We start from the raw sequence: 21,576 nt of genomic DNA, 5'->3' as shown, positions 1-21,576 counted from the left end.
ATCAGAAAGCGCACCTCTGTCTGCTTGGGAGAGACACAGAAACTGGTCCTTTTCTGAGTGAAGCTGAGAGAAAGAGCTACAAATCAGCAAAAAGAACCTGGAAATAAGGAGGAGATGGCTGGTGGAAGGGGGTGAACACCACAAGAAGAGATGGCTTCCAACGTCAGCCTGCTTAGCAGTCGCTCCTGCCACCCAGTCTGGGCTGATGGGACATGCAATTAGACCACCATGGAGGGAGCTCACAGTGCAGACCTGCAGCTACAGCAGCTCCCGCCCACAAGCAGTGCTGTCTCCGTGAGTGAAGTTTCCTTCTCCTACAAGGTAAGGACATTTTCTGGTTTGGGAATGTTGTGTTTTTCTAACAAGAAAGTAACACCGTGCAACATGGACTCACAGATACATCGAGGGTCTGCATACTTAGAGCTCACCGATGCATACAGACCCTACATACACACACGCAGAGCAGAATGCATATTCAAAAGAAATGCTCCTTAAAATATATAAAAAGTGATGGTGGTGGTTATGTGCCGTGGAGTCGGTTCCAACTCATAGCGACCCTGTACAGGGTTTCTGAGGCTGTAAATCTTTATGGGAGCAGAAAGCCTCATCTTTCTCCTGTGGAACAGCTGGTAGTTTTGAACTGCTGACCTTGCGGTTCACAGCCCATTTCGTAACCACTGTGCTACCAGAGCTCCTTATATAAAAAGTAAGGAGATAAAAAACATCCAAAAAGAACAAAAAAGGAATGCATTCCTACTTAGACTATTTGAATTTTTAAAAAATCATTTACTCCATTACTTAGGGGCAACCTGTGATCACATTCTGTATGTTTCTTGAATGACTTTCTGAAATGACATCAAACATAAAGCTTTATATCTTGGTTGTTTCACTAAACCTCATTCATGGAGTATCTGCACATGCCATTAAATTGTGATTGAAAGCATGCCTTTTCATGGTTTCCCAATACACTGTTGAGTGACTTGTCTCCAAATTTGCTTGACTAATCCTCTCCTGCTGAACGTTCAGTCTGTGTCTAGTCTGCAGTGACCATAAACTGCAGTAAACATCTCAGTGTGTAAATCTTTGTTCTCATCTCTGATGAATGTCTTCCTTAGGTATATTCTTAGAACTGTGATTAATATGTCATTGTCATATATGATTACATTCATAGTAACGTATGATTACTATTAATGTCTCAAAGGAAACAAGCATTCTTAAATAACAAGGGTATTTAGTGTCACAGATACACATTTCTAAATACCTCTCAGTGTTGTTGTTGTTGTTGTTGTTAATTGTTGCCGAGTTGATACCGACTGATAGCAACCCTGCATAAGGTTTCCGAGGAGTAGCTAGTGGGTTTGAACAGTCGACCTTGGGGTTCACAGTTTAGTGCTGATCCTGTAGCGCCACACCAGGAGTCCACCTATCAGTGTAACATCTAAATATTTGGATTTATTTTAAGTAATTTTTTACTTGATCAATCAGAGACTGATAATACCATAGAATAAAGAAGATTACTGCAGGCCATATAACCCCCTCGTTTTATGGATTGGGAAAGTGAGGCTGAGAGATGGCAAATGTCAAGTTCTCTAACAGCTTTAGAGGTAGAAGTAGACTATTACTGTGTTGTTTTTAGTGGCCAGTGAGTTCATGCTATACCAACCCCACGTCTATAAGAGTAGAACTGTGCGCTCTAGGGTTCTCAAGGCTGTGACCTTTCAGAAGCAGATTGCCAGGTCTGTCTTCTGAGGTTCCTCTCAGTGGGTTCAAACTGCCAGTTCTTCAGCTAGTCATTGAGTGCTTAATCATTTGTGTCAGCCAGGGGCTCCTTCTTGATGTTGTTGTTACGTGCCGTTAAGCCATGCCAACCTTACTCCTTAGAATATTGTTAATTTTAGATAAAAGGATGTAATAATAATCACTCCTCATAACTGGACCAATAAATGACATCATGATAATATGGAGAAAAGATTGAAATTGTCTAACATTTCACTTTACTTGGATCCACAATCAACACTAATGGAAGCAGCAGTTAAGAAATCAAACAGGGCATTGCGTTTAGCAAATCTGCTACAAAAGACCTCTTTAAAGAACAAAGATGTCACTTTTGTTTTTTTGGATGTACATGTATAAAACAAAAAAAATATATATATATATACATTTAAATGTACAAGGGGTACATTTTGCAAGCCAGCCTCCTGCCTGCAGACACACAGCCTTTCTCAGGCCATGAGCTTGAAGTCAGCAGCTGCTCTGTCTCTTGATGCCATTGCCTCTGCCAGTCTCTGCTGTCACCGCTTTTCTAGGTAGGATCTCATGCTCTTCCTTCTTGATGGTCCCAGGGCCCTCTGTTCCTGCAATGAAAGATTAACTACTCCCCCTTTTAGTTATATATCTTCTGAAATTACGGTTGTGACATTCGTAATTATTCCTGCTAACAATTACTCACAATTCAATCATAAACTCCTATCAGCATCATCCCTCCTCCCCTTTACCAAATCCATCTGGAAAAGAGGAAAGTGATTCAGTGGAGATTCTGCGTTAATCCCCTCGTTCTGAAACAAAGCACACTCATGAAATCTGGTAAGCCAGCCACTTTGTACCTTTATAGCCCCCCATTTTTGATAGCCATTGTCTATCATCTCTATCATTCCCAGTGCACTGAGGAAATAAGCTTGATCTTAATATGAAGAATCCTTCCATTTCGGTTGGAAGTTTGAGCAACTACATCTATAAGCAAAGGTCCAGTTCATCAAATTGTATGAATTTGTACTTGCTCCCAGTATCAAGCATCTTTATCTTCATCTGATCAGCTAGCTATCAGAGCTAGGTCAAATGGGTCCTAATTGCAAGTTTGGGAGTTCACATACACCTTCCTGCACTTCAGACCAGCTGGCTGTTTCACTCTCAGACTTAGCACCCAGGAGCTAGGTCGCTGCCAATGGGCTAGGGAGTTCACATGTCTCCCTAAACTTCAGACCATTGATACCTGTTGACCTTGAGATGAACAACAGAAGGAGGGCTAGGCTGACTGGTCTGAAGTGTATGAATGTTGTTTATTTTGTTTAGTTTACATTGGAGTGCAACCCATACTGAAGTTGATCGTTGATCTTCATCAGTATGTATTTTAAGTCCTCTTTGCTTTCAGCAAGCAAGGTTGTATCATCTGCATATAGCAGGTTGTTAATGAGACTTCCTCCAATCCTGATGCGAAGTTCTTCATATAATCCAGCTTCTCTAATTATTTGCTCAGTTTACAGATTGAATAAATTTGGTGAAAGAATACAACCCTGGCACACACCTTTCCTAATTTTAACCCATTCAATGTTCCCTTGTTCTGTTCGAACAACTGTCTCTTGGTCCATGTCCAGGTTCCTCATGAGCACAATTAAGTGTTCTGGAATACTCATTCTCCACAATGTTGTTCATAGCTTGTCTTGATCCGCACAACAGAAAGCCTTTGTGTAGTCAATAAAGCACAGGTAAACATCTTTCAATAAAGCACAGGTAAATAAAGCACAGTTAAACATCTTTGTGGTATTCTCTGCTTTCAGGCAAGATCTGTCTGACATCTGCAATGATATCTCTCGTTCCACATCCTCCTCATCTTTCTTTTCTTTTTCTTTTTTTTCTTTTAGTATGGATACGTTTTCTTAAACTTTCACAATAATGGTCTTATACAGTATTTGTCCTTTTGTGACTGACTAGTGGTTACGAATTGGGCTGCTAATTTCACGGTCAGCAGTTCAAAACTACCAACTGTTTCGCAGGAGAATGATGAGGCTTTCTGCTACCATAAAGATTTACAGCCTCGGAAACCCTGTACAGGGTCGCTGTGAGTCGGAACCGACTCCACGGCACATAACAACAATTTCACTCAGCATGGTGTCCTCAAGGTTCATTCATGTTATGCAGTGGTTTGCAGCTTCATTGCTATTCTTCAAAGGTAGCATAGTATTCCATTGTGTGGATGTACCAAAGTTTGTTTGTCCATTCTTCCACTGATGGACTTTTAGGCTGTCTCCATCTTTTTGCTATTGTGAATAATGCAGCGATCAACACTGGTGTGCATAAATCTACTCGTGTTCTGGCTCATATTTCATGTGGGTATGTACCAAGTAGAGGGATTGCTGAATCATAAGGTATTTCTATTTCTAACTTTCTGAGGAAGTGCCATACTGTTTTCCTGAGTGGCTGAACCATTTTACATTCCCACCAGCAATGTAGGAGGTCCCAGTCTCACCGCATCCTCATCAGCATTTATTGTCTTCTGCTTTTTTGAACTTTGCTGTTGTTGCTGGTCTACATCCTCTTCTGAATCTGGCTTGAGCCTCCATAAGTTCTCTGAACATATGGTTAAAGCCGTTTTTTATTATCTGTAGCAAAATTTTACTTGCGTGTGATATTATTGATATTGCCCGATCATTTCTGCATTCCGTTGGGTCACCTCTCTTTGGAATGGGAATATGGATCTCTTCCAGTCCGTTCGCCAAGTGGTTGTCTTCCAAATTTCTTGACAATAGTGAGTGAGTGCTTCCAGAGCCGCATCAGTTTGTTGAAAGATTTAAATTTGTGTTCCATCAGTTCCCAGTGCTTTTGACTTCTTCCTTCAGTATCATTGGCTCTTGATCACATGCTACCTCTTGAAATGCTTGAACATTGACCATTTCTTTTTGGTATAGTAACTGTGTATTCCTTCCGTCTTCTTTTGATGCTTTCTGCATCATTCAATATTTTGCCCATAGAATTCTTCAATATTTCAAGTTGAGACTTGAATTTTTTCTTCAATTCCCTCAGCTTGAGAAATGCTAAGTGTGTTCTTCCCTTTTGGTTTTTGAACTCTAGGTCTTTGCACATTTCATTATAATATTTGACTTTGTCTTCTATAGCTGACCATTCAGAATTTCTGTTCAGCTGTTTTGCCTCCTCGTTTTTTCCACTTGCTTTAGCATCTGTACTCTGGAGAGCAAGTTTCAGAGTCTCTTCTAACACCCATGCTGGTTTTTTTTACCTTCTTTCTTGTCTTCCTAATAACCTTTTGCTTTCTTCTTCAAAATAGAGCAGTTTCAAGTTAAAAAAAAGTATCTTAATTTTATATTCTGTGGTTCTGGTGGTGCAGTGTTATGCACTCAGCTGCTGAGGGACAGACTGGTAATTTGAACTCAACAGTCACTTTGTGGGAGAAAGATATGACAGTCTGCTTCCACGAAGTTTGTTGTTGTTGTGTGCTGTAGCGTCTGTTCCAACCCTGTATAGGGTCTCCAAGAGTGGCAGGTGGATTTGAATTGCTGACCTTAGTTTTCCTACAGTGCCACACCAGGGAAACCCTATGGGGCAGTTCTCCGCTGTCCTGTAGAGTCGCTATGAGTTGGAACCAACTTTAATGGTAATGGGTTTGGTTTCCCTTTGGTAACCTTTAGATTGAAGTCTAATGGGCATCTAGAAGAGTACACAAGTCATAAGAATCAGATGTTCCATTGTAACCAAGAGAGTAAACTCAATTCAAGAAAGACACCTAGTACCCAAAAGTCTCCTCATGCGCCACTCCCAGCTACTCTCTTTCTCTTCAGGGCCCACCCTCCTGCCAACTATTGACAATGGCTCTCTTCTTGTTTTGGGGGGAATTTCAGGAGTCCTGGACCAGCCTGAATGAATACCACCAGCCCCTCACACATCTTACGGGTCCTGAATGCCTAAATTCTGTGGAGCAATAAGAATATTCCATTTTGCTTTTTGATGTCAGAGTCTTAACACCACTTTTAATGTCATAACAGACACATGCTCTCTCCCTGATGAGATTTCTAACACGTTTGCATTTTAATCACACAAGTTCCATTCAGTTACTTATCACAGAATATCATCCTGCCAGGACAGAGATAAAGCTAAGTCACAGTAGTGACTCAAGGAGCTTAAGAATTGAAGTGGGACACAAGCATGTGAACAGATGACTATGAGCTGGCTGAGAAATACCAGTGCGGAAGTGGGAAGAAGCCCTGGGTTCAAGTCCAGGCTCTGCCCCTTCCTGGCAGTGTGACTTTAGACATAGGCTTTAGACTCTGGGAGCCTCTCTTGTCTCACCTGTGGCAATCCATTCCTCCTTTCCTCCCTCTTCTGGCTCTGAATCAAAGAAAAAGCCCGACACACAGGAAGTATTTGACTCAGAAATGCCATGTGGTTACAAAGAGGAGTAGATGAAGGTGCGCAGGTGCAGAGGAAAATTTACAAGTTCTGGAGAGGAGTGGGAGTTGGGAATTTCAGAGAGAAAGTTGTCAGTTTAAGTGATGATTGTATTAAGGTTATTTGAATTGCAAGGAATAAAAGCCCATATCAGAGAAGCTGGGGCAAAGGGGAAATCATATAGCTTCGGGATAGCTCATGGGACTCTCAGGGGCAGGAAGGCCAGTAAGACTCAGAAGATGCTGGAACTCACAGCACACCCTCCCATAAGGGAAGCTTGGGTCAAATCATGGTTAACTACCCTGTTCCAATAGGGTCTGGGACTCCATCACTGTGGGCAGGTGTCAGGTGAGCTGTGCAGAATGTGCCCCAAATTGTCTCTTACCTTTGTTGTTGGTGTTAAGTAGTGCTGTCAAGTCGGTTCCAACTTGCAGCGGCCCTGTATAGGGTTTCTGAGAAGCGCCTGGTGGGTTTGAACCTCTGATCTTGTCAGCAGTTCCGTGCTTATCCTACAGAGCCACACTAGGACTTTTAACCTTGAGGGCAAGGAAAAAGTGAAGAGGCCTCAAGTCTAATTTGATCAGGGGGTGAAACTGGGAGCTAGCAGTTGGCTTTTGAGTTGCAACCCTGCCCTACGGTATGAATTCTGGGTGCCCAGGGTATGGGCATAAGGGACTCTTGAGAGAGAATAACAGGCTAAGCTGGCACATAGAGCTGTACCTCAGCTTAGAAGAGTCAAGCCTAAGTTTCTTCCAGTGAACAAGCAGGCATTTAACTGAATACGTACTGTGCAAGCATGTGCTAGCTAGGTGGGGTGGAGAGATGGCCTCCTTCAAGGAACTTACAGTCCAGGAGGGAGAACAGAGAGAGCAGGGTGTAAGAACGTGGACTTTGGAGACAGACAGAGCTGGGTTCAGGTCCCATGCTATCACTTTGTAGCATTGTAACATTGGGCAAGTCAGGTAACGCTTCTGCAAGCCATCCCATAGGATGGTCTGAGAATAGCTGAATTTCCAGATGAGGAGACTGAAGCTTCCCTCCCCACCCCCTGATTCTGCCTGTGGAAATCCAACCCAGTCTTCCAGCCTCTGCTGAAGTGTCCCCTTTTCCATGAAGCCGTTGTCAGTCTTCCCACCAGGGAAGTATACATCCTTTATCCAGGCTTCTATAACCAATTAACAAATACTGTCCTACCAATAATAGTGACATCATCTACCAGGGACTGTGCTAAGTCTTGCCAAGTTCCATTATTATAAGCCTGTTTCACATGTAAAGAAACGGGCTAACAGGAGTTCATTAACTTGCTTCATGATGCACAGTTATCAAGTGATAAAACTGGAATTCAAATAAAATGTATGCAATACCAAGGTCCTTGGTTTGCACTGGACTACTAACCTAAAAGAGTCCTAGTGTGGTGCTCTAGGCTAATGCACTGGACTGCAAAGTCAGTTTGAACCACAAGCTGCTCCTTGGAAACCCTCTACAGGGTCGCTATGGGTTGGAACCAACTCAACGGCACTTAACAACAACAACAACACATCTAAAGTTTGGCGGTTCTAATTCATCTAGTGGCACCTTGGCACAAAGGCCTAGCACTCCGCTTCTATGAAGATTTCAGCCAAGAAAGCCCCATGAAGCCATTTTACTCTAGAACACAAAGGGTTACCATGGTCAGAATCACTTTGACAGTAAAGAGTTTGGTGGGGTTTTTCCCTCCACTGCCTTCATTGTGCCAGGCCCTCTACAGGCCCCATCCTGCTCCCTGGTATTGGTTATCAAATACTGAGGTGCCTCACCTGCTGAAAACAGTGAGCATCAGGGAGGACCAGGCTCCCGCCAAAGGTCTGGGGAAGAATTCTCCCTTGCCTCTTTTAACTTTGGTGGTAGGTAGCCAGCTGTCCTGGGTACTCTTTGGTTTGTGGCAGCAAATCTCTGCCTCCATCTTCAAATGGCTGTCTTCCTTCATGTTTATCTGTGTGCCCGTAACTTTTCTCCTGTTATAAGGACACTGGTCATGGGGTTAAGGGCCCACCTGGTGTGTGGCGCTGTGGGTTAATGCACTGAACTGTAAAGTCAGTTTAAACCACAAGGTCAGTGGTTCAAGATCACCAGCCACTCTTTGGAAACTCTATACAGGGTTGTATGGATCGGAATCAACTGGACAACACTTAATAAATAACAACATTCCAGTGTGACCTCATCTTAACTTGCTTGCTACATCTTCAAAGACCCTATTTCCAAATAAGGTCACATTCTAAGATTCCAAGTAGATGTGAATGTTCCATTGCTCCATAGGATTTTGAGTGATTAGTTTTTCAATGACTGACTTGTCAAGCCTTTCTTCTGAAGCATATCTGGGTGAACTCAAACCTCCAACCTTAAGATTAGTTGTCAAGTACATTAACTGATTGCACAATCCAAGCACTTCAGTGAATCTGTGAGGGGCACTATTCAACCCAGTAGTCCAGGTTGCATGTGTATCAGAGTCTGGGTAAACTACTGCATTCCTTACATTGGAATATGAGTCACTTTGGGGTCAAGCCAGGCTGGAAGAATCTCTAACTTACATGCTTACAGTTTTGAGCCTAAAGAATTGTGACACTGACTTGGTCACTTTGCTACTTAAACAGAGGTACTGTTGTTGACAGAAGGAAAGCAGACCTTGGGAAGAGGAAATCCCAGCAGAGGTTTCACTTAGGTACCAGTATCCAGAGTATCCAAGGTCTGACCTTGAACTGCTGTTCTGAGAACAGTTTATTTTATTTTTTTTTTTTTTCAGAATTGTAGCTGATAAAATATCAATTCTTGGATCAAAGAATAATGATGCCAGAAGGGCCCTTCGAGCTGTTGTTGATAACAATGACAACATCTAAAAATAAACCCTAATGACAGCTAGAAATGTCTTAGTACTTACTACATGTTGGGTGATGTTTCCACATCTGCCTTATTTCATTTAACACAACTTTCCTAAGAGTGTTTACAATCGTCTCATGTTTCAGATGGGGAGGCTGAGGCTCAAGAGAGGTAAGGTCACTTTCTTGAAGTCACACAGCAGTAAGAAGTGGGACTTCAGCCCAGGTCTGCCGATTTTAAAAGTCTACTCTGGGAAACTGAAATCAAGAAATGACCTTGTGACTTTGGATTTGTTCTTTCCCCTCTATTTGGGTCTGTTAGAGCTGTGGCTAGAAGCAGGCCAGCATGAAATCCTGTTGCTGGTGTGGGTTGGCCCTCACCCTACTTCCCTGGCCTATAATCTTCCTGACTGTAAGTCCAGCTTTGTACTTCATGTGCTTGTACGTTAACAGCAGTCCCTTTCACTCCCCAAGTGTTTGGCTGGTATATGGTTACCCTGTGACTGGGTCGGGCTACAGAAGTCTAGAAAATGATGAAATGTATGGGAATACATGCCCCAGATAGAAATATCTCAAGTCTGCAGGCTTGCAGGGAAAACATGTTGTAGGTAACAGTGTCTCCTCCTGCTCAGTCTGAGGGGGTTTATATAGACAGGTTAAGGTGCAGAGTCGATTTGGCCAGAGTTCAAAAAGGGGCCGACCTGACTTTCCTGTTTGCGCATTCCGTGGTTCCTGTGCCATTTCCTGTTTCTCTTTTTGTTCATGCTGTGTGCATATCTGGAGTTTGAGATTTCAATGGGTTCTGTTGTGGAGGCTCGGAGACAATTGACTTAACTGTCCACACATGCGCCCTTCTGCTGGGATCCTGGTTCCAGAACCAGGTCTGCCCTGGGGGTGCATTGTTAGGGTCACACAGTGATGTTTTATACCTGTGCTGAAAGCTGGTTAAGGCTAGCTGAGCACAAGGGAGAGTTAACAAACAGCTGAGATAGCTAAGCAGGGACAGAGGGTTAACAAACCCCGCTGGGTTTCAGATGTACAAGGAGACGATTTCCATATCCTGCCCTGTCTGTTCTTGGTATTTGGAGGTTTTATGGTTCCAGTAATTTTGCCATCATTAATTTTCCTCCTAACCCCACTTTATCCTAACCGCCATAAATATAACATTCCTAACAGTTGGAAGGCCTCGTTACTTCCTCATCCACAAAGTATTGGGGACCACTGTAGTATGGGGAGATCTGTGTTCCAGTGTGGTCAGGCCATTTGCACACTTGGGGACAGTAACCAGGCCTTAGACTGCTCCGGTAACTGAGCTCTCCAGTGGGAATGGTCCTCTTGGAGGTCTTTGTCTTCAAAATGAGGGCATCTCTGGCCTCCCTCCTCCCCTCCTTTTCTATTTGACAGTTTAGACTAAGGCCTGGACTCTGCCCAGTAAAGGAGAGTAGGTCAGGAACCCAGTTAGATGCTGGCCAAAGAAGAATCAGCCCCAATTTGACACAGCTAGTAATAAGGAAGACCGTAGAAGAATTGATGCTTTTGAGTTATGGTGTTGGAGGAGAATATTGAAAGTGCCATGGGCTGCCAAAAGAACCAGTAGATCCGTTTTGGAAGAAGTGCAGCCAGAGTGCTCCTTAGAGGCCAAGATGGCTAAACTTCGTCTCTCATACTTTGGACATATTGTTAGGAGGGACCAGTCACTGGAGAAGGATATCATATTTGTTAAGGTGGAGGGTCAGAGAAAAAGAGGAAGACCCCCAGTGAGATGGATTGGCCAGGTGGTGGCATTGATAGACTCAAGCGTGGCAACGGTGGTGAGGTTGGCCCAGGATCGGGCAGTGTTTCGTTCTGCTGTGCATAAGGTTGCTGTGGGTTGGTACTGACTCGATGGCACCTAACAACAACAATAAAGTGCACTCAAGAACCAAAGATGTCACAGGTGAAGACACTGACTTAAGACTACCTCAAGGCAGTCTCTTGTCTGAGGTGAGAACGCTGCCTCTCAGTGGGGGACACTGTATGTTCCAGTCTGCACCTCTTCTGAAAGGACAGAACGCTGCCTCTCAGTGGGGAACACTGTATGTTCCAGTCTGCACCTCTTCTGAAAGGACAGGGGCACTGGTTTTGAGGTCGAATGCCTGTTCTGGATGAACTGATCGTGCATACCTATAAACACAGAATGCTAAATAAGGTCAGGTCAGTGAAAACAACTGGAAGTGTTCCTCAGACACAAGGAGAGTGTGTTGGCTTGCTAAGGCACCCACCCAATGATGCTTAGAGGTGGAAGCCAGACGATTGGCCCTTTGCTTCTCTCCTTGTCAGCAGAACTGTTGTTTAACTGCCAAAAAGTCAGCCCCAGACTTATGGGACCCTATGCACAATGGGCTCAGACCTTTGTGACCCAAGTTTTCTTGCCTGGTTTCAGAAATCTATGCATAGGCTTTTCTTGCTAGTCCATTTTAGTTTAGAAGCTCCACTGGCAGACAGATGGTAGCTGTGCGTGAAATGAGACCCAGATCTCTTACATGCTAGGCAGGAAATCTACGACTGACCCACCACTGCCTCCGTTAATCCATCACTCTAATTGGACAGTTTTCTAGCTGGGACATTTGACGTAGGAACTTACTGTCAGTAGACTTCCTGGTTCATTGTCTCAACCCTGAACTGTCCCGTGCCAGGCTTTTCTCAGACTTCTGACAAGTTAGCAGGAGTAACCAGTCCCTGGAGAAAGGATATCATGTTTGGTAAAGTGGAGGGTCATCAAGAAAGAGGAAGACCCCCAGCAAGATGGATTGGCACAGTGACAGCAGCAATGGCTCAAGAGTAACAATGATAGTGAAGATGGCAGGGGACCGACCAGCAGTGTTTTGTTGTTCTGTTGTGCATAGTGCCAGCTGGAACCTGACAACACCTAACAACAACAGGCCCTTGAGGGCGGCTAATAAATGTAGGTTCAGCTGTATAACCCCTGGGCAGGAGATGACTTTTCACCTGACTTTACCTGCTCATAAAATGGAACCATTCACAACTTCACTAGGGTTTGGGGGCATAATTAGTGTTGATGAAGCCTTTGAGATTCTTGGATGAAAGGACACTAGTTATAGTGCCGCTGGTTCTAACCATGTCTGTCTCTTAACCAGCTATTAGGTGCTGGAGAGTAATGTGCTTGTGGAAATGATCCCAAAGGCTTTTCAAAGCAGCCTCTACTCTCTCTTGTCATTCGTGGGAAAATAGCACTTACAAGGTGGGGTTATTTTTTTCCTAATTTATTTTTGACACTTTTGAAGGACACCTCGGGAGCACACTGGAGACAGTCGGAGGAGTGATTATCATCCGGAGACTGGAGGTCAGACCTCTAGTCTCCTGTCCTCACATCCTCACCTGAGGCAAGGTGCTTCACACCTCTAAGCTTTGCTTAATTCATCAAAAAACTCCTTTCAGGTTAGGTTCAAAAATAGGAATCATGTCTGATATATGGTAATATAAGTAACTATCAGACCTCTTTAAGGAGTTCTGGTAGCATAGTGATTACGAATCGGGCTGCAAACCTCAAGGTCAGCAGTTCAAATCTACCAGCTGCTCTGCAGGAGAAAGATGATGCTTTCTGCTCCCATAAAGATTTACAGCCTCAGAAACCCTGTACAGGGTCACTATGGGTCGGAACTGGACATGGTATTTTCAATAACCTCATATGCATGCAAAGGTTGAACAGTGAATAGGGAAGACCGTAGAAGAATTGATGCATTGGAGTTATGGTGTTAGAGGAGAATATCAAAAGTACCACGGACTGCCAAAAGAACCAACACATCTGTGTTGGAAGAAGTACAACCAGAATGCTCCTTGGAAGCCAGGATGGCCAGACTTTGTCTCTCATACTTCAGACATATTGTCAGGAGGGACCAGTCCCTGGAGCAGGAGATCATGTTTGGTAAAGTGGAGGGTCAGCGAAAAAGAGGAAGACCTCCAACAAGATAGATTGGCACAGTGGCAGCATCAACGGGCTCAAGTATAGTAACAATTGTGAGGTTTGTGCAGGACCAACGGTGTTTCGTTCGGTTGTGTTGAATAAGGGTCACTATGAGTCAGTATTGACTTGATGTCACCTAACAACAACAACAAAAGCAACCACAACAACCAGACTTTGAACCTTTTAGCCATGAGTGTTTCTCTACTTAGATTGATTCATCCTTGTAACTTCTACAGTGTTCCTTTCTAGATTCCACTCCTGAACTCTGTCCTCTCAGAACAAAATTGACTTGTAGCATGAGTTGGAATCATCTCCATGGCAACTGGTTTAGGAGTATCTGAGTGTTACAGACGGTTAACAGGCATGGCTATTGACTAAAAGGTACTCAGAGGCACCTTGAAAAAAGAGACCTGTCAATCTACTTCCATAAAATTGACCCTTGAAAACCCTGTGCGACACATTTCTATGCTGATGCACATGGGTCCCATGAGTTAGACTCAACTTGATGGCACCCGGTGAAGGTCACAGTGACTGTTCATTCCCCTTCTTTCTCTTTATTTCCACTTGGGGGCAAATTGTTAACACTTTCTCAGGCAATAGAACTCCAAACTAGGTGGATTTAGCTTTCAGTATGGATTACACCACAACATAAAGAAAATGAAAATCTTCACAGCTAGACCCACAAACAACATCACGATACATGGTTGAGGATTTGATTCTACTTGGATCAACCATCAACATCCACCAAAGGAGCAATCAAAAAATCCAATGATGCACTGCACTGAGCACATCTGCTGCAGAAGATCTCTTTAATGTTTTTAAAAGCGAAGGTGTCATTTTGATGACCAAGGTTTAACTGACACAAGCCATGGCCTTTTTTCTAACTGACTCATCCACATGGGAAAGCTGGACAATGGAAAAGGAAGACATCAGAAGACTTTATGCATTCAAGCTGTGGTGTTAAAGAAATGTTGAATACAACCAGAATGATCCTTAGAACAAAGGTTGGTAAAACTTCAGCTTGCCTACTCTGAACCACGTCATCAGGAAAGGCACATGTCTTGAAAGGACATCATGCTTGGTAAAGTCAAGAATCCATGAAAACGAAGGACACTCACTGAGATGGTCACAGCAATGGATTCAAACAGACCAGCAGTCATGAAGATTGTACAGGACTGAGCAGTGTGTCTTTCTGTTACACCTGAGGCCACTATGAATAGGAGCAGATTCTGTGCCTGCTAAACAACTAACAACAACTACAGTTACTCCTCGTTGTTGTTGTTGTTAGGTGCCATCGAGTCAGTACCAACTCATAGTGACCCTGTGCACAGCAGAACGAAACACTGTCCAGTCCTGGGTCAACCTCACAATCGTTGCTATGACTGAGCCCGTTTCTGCTGCCACTGTGCCAATCCATCCATTGGAGGTCTTCCTCTTTTTCTCTGACTCTCCACTTTACCAAACGTGTATCCCTCTCCAGGGGCTGGTCCCTCCTGATGTCCAACGTATGAGAGACAAAGTCTGGCCATCTTGGCTTCCAAGGAGCACGCTGGCTATACTTCTTCCAACGCAGATCTGTTTGTTCTTTTGGCAGCCCATGGCACTTTGAATATTCTTCTCCAACACCACAACTCAAAAGCATCAATTCTTCTCCTGTCTTCCTCATTACCATGAGTAAACTGCGTCTGCTGAGGAGCCTACCACAGAGGCTTAAGTCCTTGTATCTTCTTTAAGAACCAGACTCAGGGTCCTCAAAGTTGACCCCTTAAAGAAAACCCCTGTATTTCCTCCACATTCTTTTATTTGATATATTTTATCACAAGTTTAAATACTTACAAGCTTTGTAATTTCTGGTATATTTAAATATTGGCATTTATAAGATACTTCTGCTGCTGTATGTCCGTGATTTGGTTCCAACTCCTAGTAACCCTGTATAGGCTGTTGAAGGTTTTAAATCTCTACATAAACAGAAAACCTCACCTTTCTCTTTTGGAACAACTGGTGGATTCAAACTGCTGACTCTGCAGTTAGCAACCCAATGTGTAACCCACTGTGCTACCAGGGCTCCTTAAAAGACACTTACACATTCTGAATTGAAGCCCCTGGAATGTAAAGACCATTTGATATCCACCATCATGGTGTGACCTTGTAAGATAAGCACTGAATTGCTAACCTCAAGGTCGACAGTTTAAACCCACCAGCCATTCCTCTGTGCAGGGTTGCTATGAGTCAGAAGCAAATCAATAGCACTTAACATCATCAGGCTTTTTAAAAAACAAAAACAAGTGAACTCTTTGCCGAGTGGAAGGTACTATATATATAGCATGACACTAAATTCTTTGAACTCCTTCAACATTTTGTGCTAGAAGTCAGAGATATAAACCATTTTTATTGGTCCATCAGTTTACCATCTGAGTAGGGCCTCCATCATTTCTGTTCAAAGTAAACTATTGTTGTTGTTATGCACCGTGGAGTTGGTCCGACTCATAGCGACCCTGCACAGGGTTTCCGAGGCTGTAAAATCTTTACAGGAGCAGAAAGCCTCATCTTTCTCCCGCAGAACAGCTGGTAGTTTCGAACTGCTGACCTTACGGTTCACAGCCCAATTCGTATCCACTACGCTACCAGAGCCGCTTAAGTAAAATATTAGATTCACTTAATTTATAACATCATTTATTTTCCTTTCACAGTTTTTGTAACACTTTTCAAAAAGGCCTGTTCTGTTATGCCCTTCCCCTTTTTTCACTTAGAGGCACCTTGTGTCATACAGAAAGGGCTGGAGGAATTGAAATATTGTTAATTTTACTATACCTTTACCTATGCTAAATTTTAATACATTTATGCACATGTTGTTGTTGTTAGGTGCCATCGAGTCAGAACCGACTCATAGCGACCCTCTGCACAACAGAACGAAACACTGCCTGATCCTGGGCCAACCTCACAATTGTTGCCACGCTTTATATACCTTGTTTAATACAAATATTTATTCCTATGTTTTAACTACCAAAGTATTTAGAATTATATTTGGCACCTAATAAATGCTCGATAAATGTTTGTTATTATCATTGTCATCATTTCCAGTCATTACAATAAGCTGTTGGTTTCCAAAGGCTGACCACGCTCTCTAGTAGACCTGACGATGTCCAAGTAGAACAGACTTGGCACATAGGAGGGTCCCATGACTTCCCATCATTGACTGATAGATGGGTTTCTAATTATTTATTGAAGGCTCTGAGCAGTCCTGTAATAAAGAAACCTGTTTTCCGATCCCTTTGACTTATACCAGGAATTGTGCTCTCTTATTGCCACTGGATTGTCTTTGTTCATCCTTGCAACCACCCTGAGGCTAAGTAATCTTAATAGCTCCATTTTATGGATTAGGAGGAAACAGAAGCTCAGAGGTGTGCCCAAGTCATGCTGTCATGAGTCATGGAGACTGGATTCAAGCCAAGCAAGGTCTGCCTGACTCCAGAGCCTGACTTTTTCATAACCACCCTCCCACCCATTTCTTATTCTGTAGCAATTCCTTGCAGGTCGCTTTCTGCTGTGCCCTTGGGTCCATAATGTTGGTTAAGGGTGTTGGGTATATGAAGCCTTGAACTGGGTGCTGTGTGGAGGTGGAAGGAGTGGCCAGGCATTTAGAAAAAACTCAGGCTGGCAGTCTTGGAGTCTGGAGTTTGATTACATACAGACTGTCTACTGTCATTACCACATTACTTGGCATTGAATCAAGTAATTCATACCACAGGCTAGAATGAATTCCTCTGAAATTCCACCTCTTTATCAATACTTCTCTCTTACGATATATGCCACAGTCTCCTATGTATTGATGATTTGTGTTCATATTAAGCCATTAATTCAGGAACATAAACAGTCCTTGTATTAATTTTCAAAGATGAGAGACAGATGAAGAATCCAAGTTGTATATCATTTTTAAATAAAAGGAATTCAGAATTCTGTCCACTCTATATCAAGTGATTACATTTTGAAAAGTATTAAATTGGTGGCAATAGTAACATAATCAGAGCCAGGGACAGGGTGGGGCAAGCCATATCAGGGCAGTTTTTATAGCATAGTGGATTACGAGCTGGGCTGCTAACCACAAGGCCAACAGTTCGAATCTACCAGTCATTCCATGGGAGAAGAACAATGAGGCTCTCTGCTCCCTTAAAGATTTATAGCCTCGGAAATCCTAGACAGCATTGCTATGAGTCAGAACCAGCTTGATGGCACACAACCACCACCACCACAATTAAGTTGGTATTGATCCAAACTAGACTGTTCTAAGTTAAGATGTTAATCGTAATTCCCAGGGCAACAACTAAGAAAAGAACTCATGAGTATATATGTAAAAGAAATTATTAGATGCTATAGAGCTAGCTCCAATTCATAGTATAACAGAACAAAACATTGCCCAATTCTGCGTCATCCTCACTATTGTTGCCATGTTTGAGTCCAATGTTGCAGCCACTGTGCCAATCCATCTCATTGAGGGTCTCCGTGTTTTTAACGGACTCTCTACCAAGCATGATGTTTTTCTCCAGTGATTGGTTTCTCCTGATAATAAGCTCATTCTTCTAATTGTATGGTATAGTCAGTATTCTTCACCAATACCAAAGTTCAAGTGTGTCAATTCTTCTTTGTCGCTTTCTTCATTGTCTAACTTTGACATTCATATGAAGTGACTGAAAAGATCAGAGCTTAGGTCAGGGGCACCGTAGTCATCAAAGTGATAGCTTTGCTTTTTAGTGCTTTAAAAGAGGTCTTTTGCAGTAGATTTGCTCAGTTCAATACCTTGAGAAAGGACACTAATGATGATGTTGTGTGCCGTCAAGGTGGTTCCAACCTATAGCGACCTTGTATAGGGTTTCCTATGAGCAGCTGGTGAGCTTGAACTGCCAACCTTGTGATTCAAACTGACTTTGCAGTCCAGTACATTAATCCACAGCGCCACACCAGGACTCCTAAAAACCATTATTTCATGACATTATATCATGATTAAAAGAGTCAATCCATTAGGAAAATACAGCTATTTAAAACAAATTTGTGAAGAACAAGGACGCTGTAAGTTCTAACAATAGTTCAATAGCTTTAGCATAGTGTAAGAATTCCTGGTGTGGCACTATAGGATAAAAACTGGACCACAAGGTCAGTTTGAACCACAAGGTCGACGGTTCAAAGTCACCATTCCCTCAGAAACCCTACTTAGGGTCGCTGTGAGTCAGAACTGTCTCAGTGGCATTTAACAACAGCAACAGTATAGTGTAAAAGAAGGTATCTGAAGGCTTAGGGAGATTGGAATGTTAGAGTGGGTTTATCATGTCAGAACCTTCAGTCCACCCTGGAGTGTCCAGAGGACAAACCTTTGACCACAACTGTGAAGAGGATGTTTTGTGGGAGGAGCTCCGGCATCCTTGAAGAGCACTGATCTCTCTTCATGCAATGTGTTTTATTGATTATGCAAAAGCATTCAACTGTGTGGATCATAACAAATTATGCTAACATCACAGAGAATGGGAATTCCAGAACACTTAATTGTACTCATATGGAAACTGTACATAGACCAAGAGGCAGTTGTTCGAACAGAACAAGGGGATACTGTACGGTTTAAAATCAGGAAAGGTGTGTGTTAGAGTTGTATCCTTTCACTATATTTATTCAGTCTAAATGCTGTTTATTCACTCTCTGCTGAGTAAATAATCTGAGACGCTGGACTTTATGAAGAAGAACATGGCATAAGGTTGAGAGGAAGACTTAAGTGCCTATAGTAGGCAGATAGCATTACCTTGCTTATTGACAGTGAAGAGGACATAAAGTACTTACTGATGAAGATCGAAGACTGCAGCCTTCAGTATGGGTTGCAACTCAACATAAAACAAAAACAATCCTCGGCCATCAAGTTAATTCCAACTCATTGCAACCCTATATAGGTAGGACACAGCAGAACTGTTCCTTCCGGTTCCAAGACTATATATTTTTATGAAAGTGGACAGCGAAACCTTTTTCTCACCTAGTGGCTGGTGGGTTAGAACCACCAACCTTGCAGTTTGCCACCCAACCCTCCTCATAATGAACCAATAAGCAACATCATGATAAGCAAAATAAGTGAATTTGTCAAGAATTTTATTTTACTTGGATCTACAATCAATGCATATGAAAGCAGTCAAGAAATCAAATTACGTATTGCATTGGGAAAATCTCCAAAAGATCTCTTTAAAATGTTAAAAAAAAAATATCACTTTGAAGACTAAGGTGTACTTGCCTAAGCCATGACATTTTTAATCACGTCATATGCATGTGAAAGTTGGACAATAAGGAAGACTGAAGAAGAACTGATGCATTTGAATTACAGCATTGGCAAAGAATATTAAATATGCCATGGACTGCCAGAAGGACCAACAAATCTGTCGTGGAAGAAGTACAACCAGAATATCTTTTAGACCCAAAGATGGTAAGGCTTTGTCTTATTTATATACCTTGGACATGTCACCAAGAAGGACCAATCTTTGGAGAAGGACATCATGCTTGGGTAAAGTAGAGGGTCCTCAGTGAGTTCAGTTGACAATCTGGCTGCAACGATGGATTCATACAAAGCACTGATTGTGCAGCAGGCTCAGGACCTGACAGTGTTTCATTCTACTGTGCATGGGGTCACTATGAGCCAGGACAGTCTCTACGGCACCCGACAACAAGACAAGGAGTGCCAAGGGTGGCTACAGCCACCAGGAGAGAAGTATACAAGAGATTCCCTCCTCAGAACAACCAGAGGAAACCAACCCTCCCAACACCTTGATTTTATACTTCTGGCTTCCAGAACTATGAGAAAATAAAGTATTGCTTGAAGTCACCAAGTTTGTGGTAATTTGTTGAGGCAGCCACAGGAAACAAACAGAGCAACTTTCAGCTATTTACTGTTGCATAGCAACCTCCCAGTACGTCAATATAGGTGAACGTGGAAAACATGCAAAATGAAATCTGCCAAGCACAAAAGGCCACATATGGTAAGAGTCTATTATGTGAAATGTCCAGAATAGACAAATCTATAGAAATAGAAAGTAGATTAATGATTGCCAGGGAATTGGGAAAGAGGAAATTTGTGAGTGATTGCTAATGGTTATAGGATTTCTTTAGGGAATGATGGAAATGTTCTGGAATTAGGAGTGATGGTTGCACAGTATTATGAATACACAAAAACCCATTGAATTGTATACTTTGAAAATGGTGGAAATGATGAATTTAATGTTGGTAGACTTTATCTCATTTTTTAAAAATAGTTAATTCAGTATAATGCTGAGTTCATAGAAAGTTGTTTTGAAGCCAGATATTAAAATGCTTTAATTAAGCCCCAAAAGGAAGAAAATGAACTAATCAGTAGATTGATTCATATGCAAATCAGACAGAAGATCTAAGCCATCCATAAATATGTGCCTGGAAAAGAACAAGTCTCAAGTTCAGGCCATAACTGATGGATCATTAAGTAACCTTGGTCCACTAATGTGGCTTATCAGTTAACTATTGCTACTGGAGTCCTGGTGGGGCGTCATAGGATAAGAACTTGACCTCAACATCTGTTTGAAACCGGAGGTCAGAGCTTCAAACTCAGCAGCCACTCCTCGGAAACCCTATACTATGGACCTATGCTATGAGTCGGAACTGATGCCACAACACTTAACCACAACATTGCTACATAACAAACTAGATAAAATTATATGAAGAAGAACGTCGCATCACGTTTGAAGGAAGACTCATTAACAACCTGCAGTATGCAGATGACACAGCCTTGTTTGCTGGAAGTAAAGTAATTATTGTTAAGTTGGAGCCTTCAAGTCAATTTCAACCCATAGCGACCTTATGCACAACAGAGCGAAACAGTGCCCGGTCCTATGCCATCTTCATAATTGTTGCTACATTTGATCCCATTGCTGCTGCCACTGTGCCAATCCATCTCCTTGCATGTCTTCCTCTTGTTCGCTGACTCTACTATACCAAGTATGATGCCCTTCTCCATGTTTTTGGAGAAAGGCCTAAAAACAAGTCTGAAGTAAGGAGAAACAAAGTCTCGCCATCCTGACTTCTAACGAGTATTCTGGTTGTACTTTTTCTTCCAATACAGATTTGTTTTTTCTTCTGGCAATCCATGGTACTTTTAATATTTTTACAGCTATTACCCTATCATCATTTCAATTACCAGTCCATTTTAGCTCACTAATATCTAGGTTTAACAAGCAAATCAACCACTTGAAGTCTCATTGAGACCCCCTGTAAACATAAAGAATCCTTTGATAAGATGGCAATTGATACCTGCCTATTTCTCATGTAAATTCCAATTTTTGAATGTTGTCTTTTTTTTTTTTTTGCACACGATAGTGGCAAGTCAACACCTTAAGAGAGCTAGTGGGACAGGTTCATCTCATCAAGTCATTGTGGGCAGGCAGGCAACCAAAGGATAGTGCTTCTGGAAGTTTCCACATAGGGATAGTGTTTTATAAACCAGCAAGGCAGCCGGATTAACCTAGGGTAGTAAAATTCCAGTAGGGGGCTTGGGGTGTGACTTTGAGATGGATATTGCTTTTCTGGTTTTGT

General features: G+C 42.5%; 1 protein-coding gene across 1 annotated transcript in view; it reads left to right on the top strand.

Annotated features, from left to right (window-relative positions):
• The first annotated feature begins 228 nt into the window (after positions 1 to 228).
• Positions 229 to 21,576, top strand: part of NIPAL3 (NIPA-like domain containing 3) — a 51,690-nt gene continuing 30,342 nt past the window's right edge. Inside the window, exon 1 of the mRNA XM_006862292.1 lies at positions 229 to 321. Within this exon, the coding sequence (XP_006862354.1) occupies positions 229 to 321 (93 nt within the window). The remainder of the gene's footprint in view (positions 322 to 21,576) is intronic.

This window comes from Chrysochloris asiatica, unplaced genomic scaffold, assembly GCF_000296735.1.
Source record: "Chrysochloris asiatica unplaced genomic scaffold, ChrAsi1.0 scaffold00047, whole genome shotgun sequence".
Lineage (NCBI taxonomy): Eukaryota > Metazoa > Chordata > Mammalia > Afrosoricida > Chrysochloridae > Chrysochloris > Chrysochloris asiatica.
Note: the sequence above shows the minus strand (reverse complement) of the source record. Positions and strands in the feature narration are given on the sequence as shown.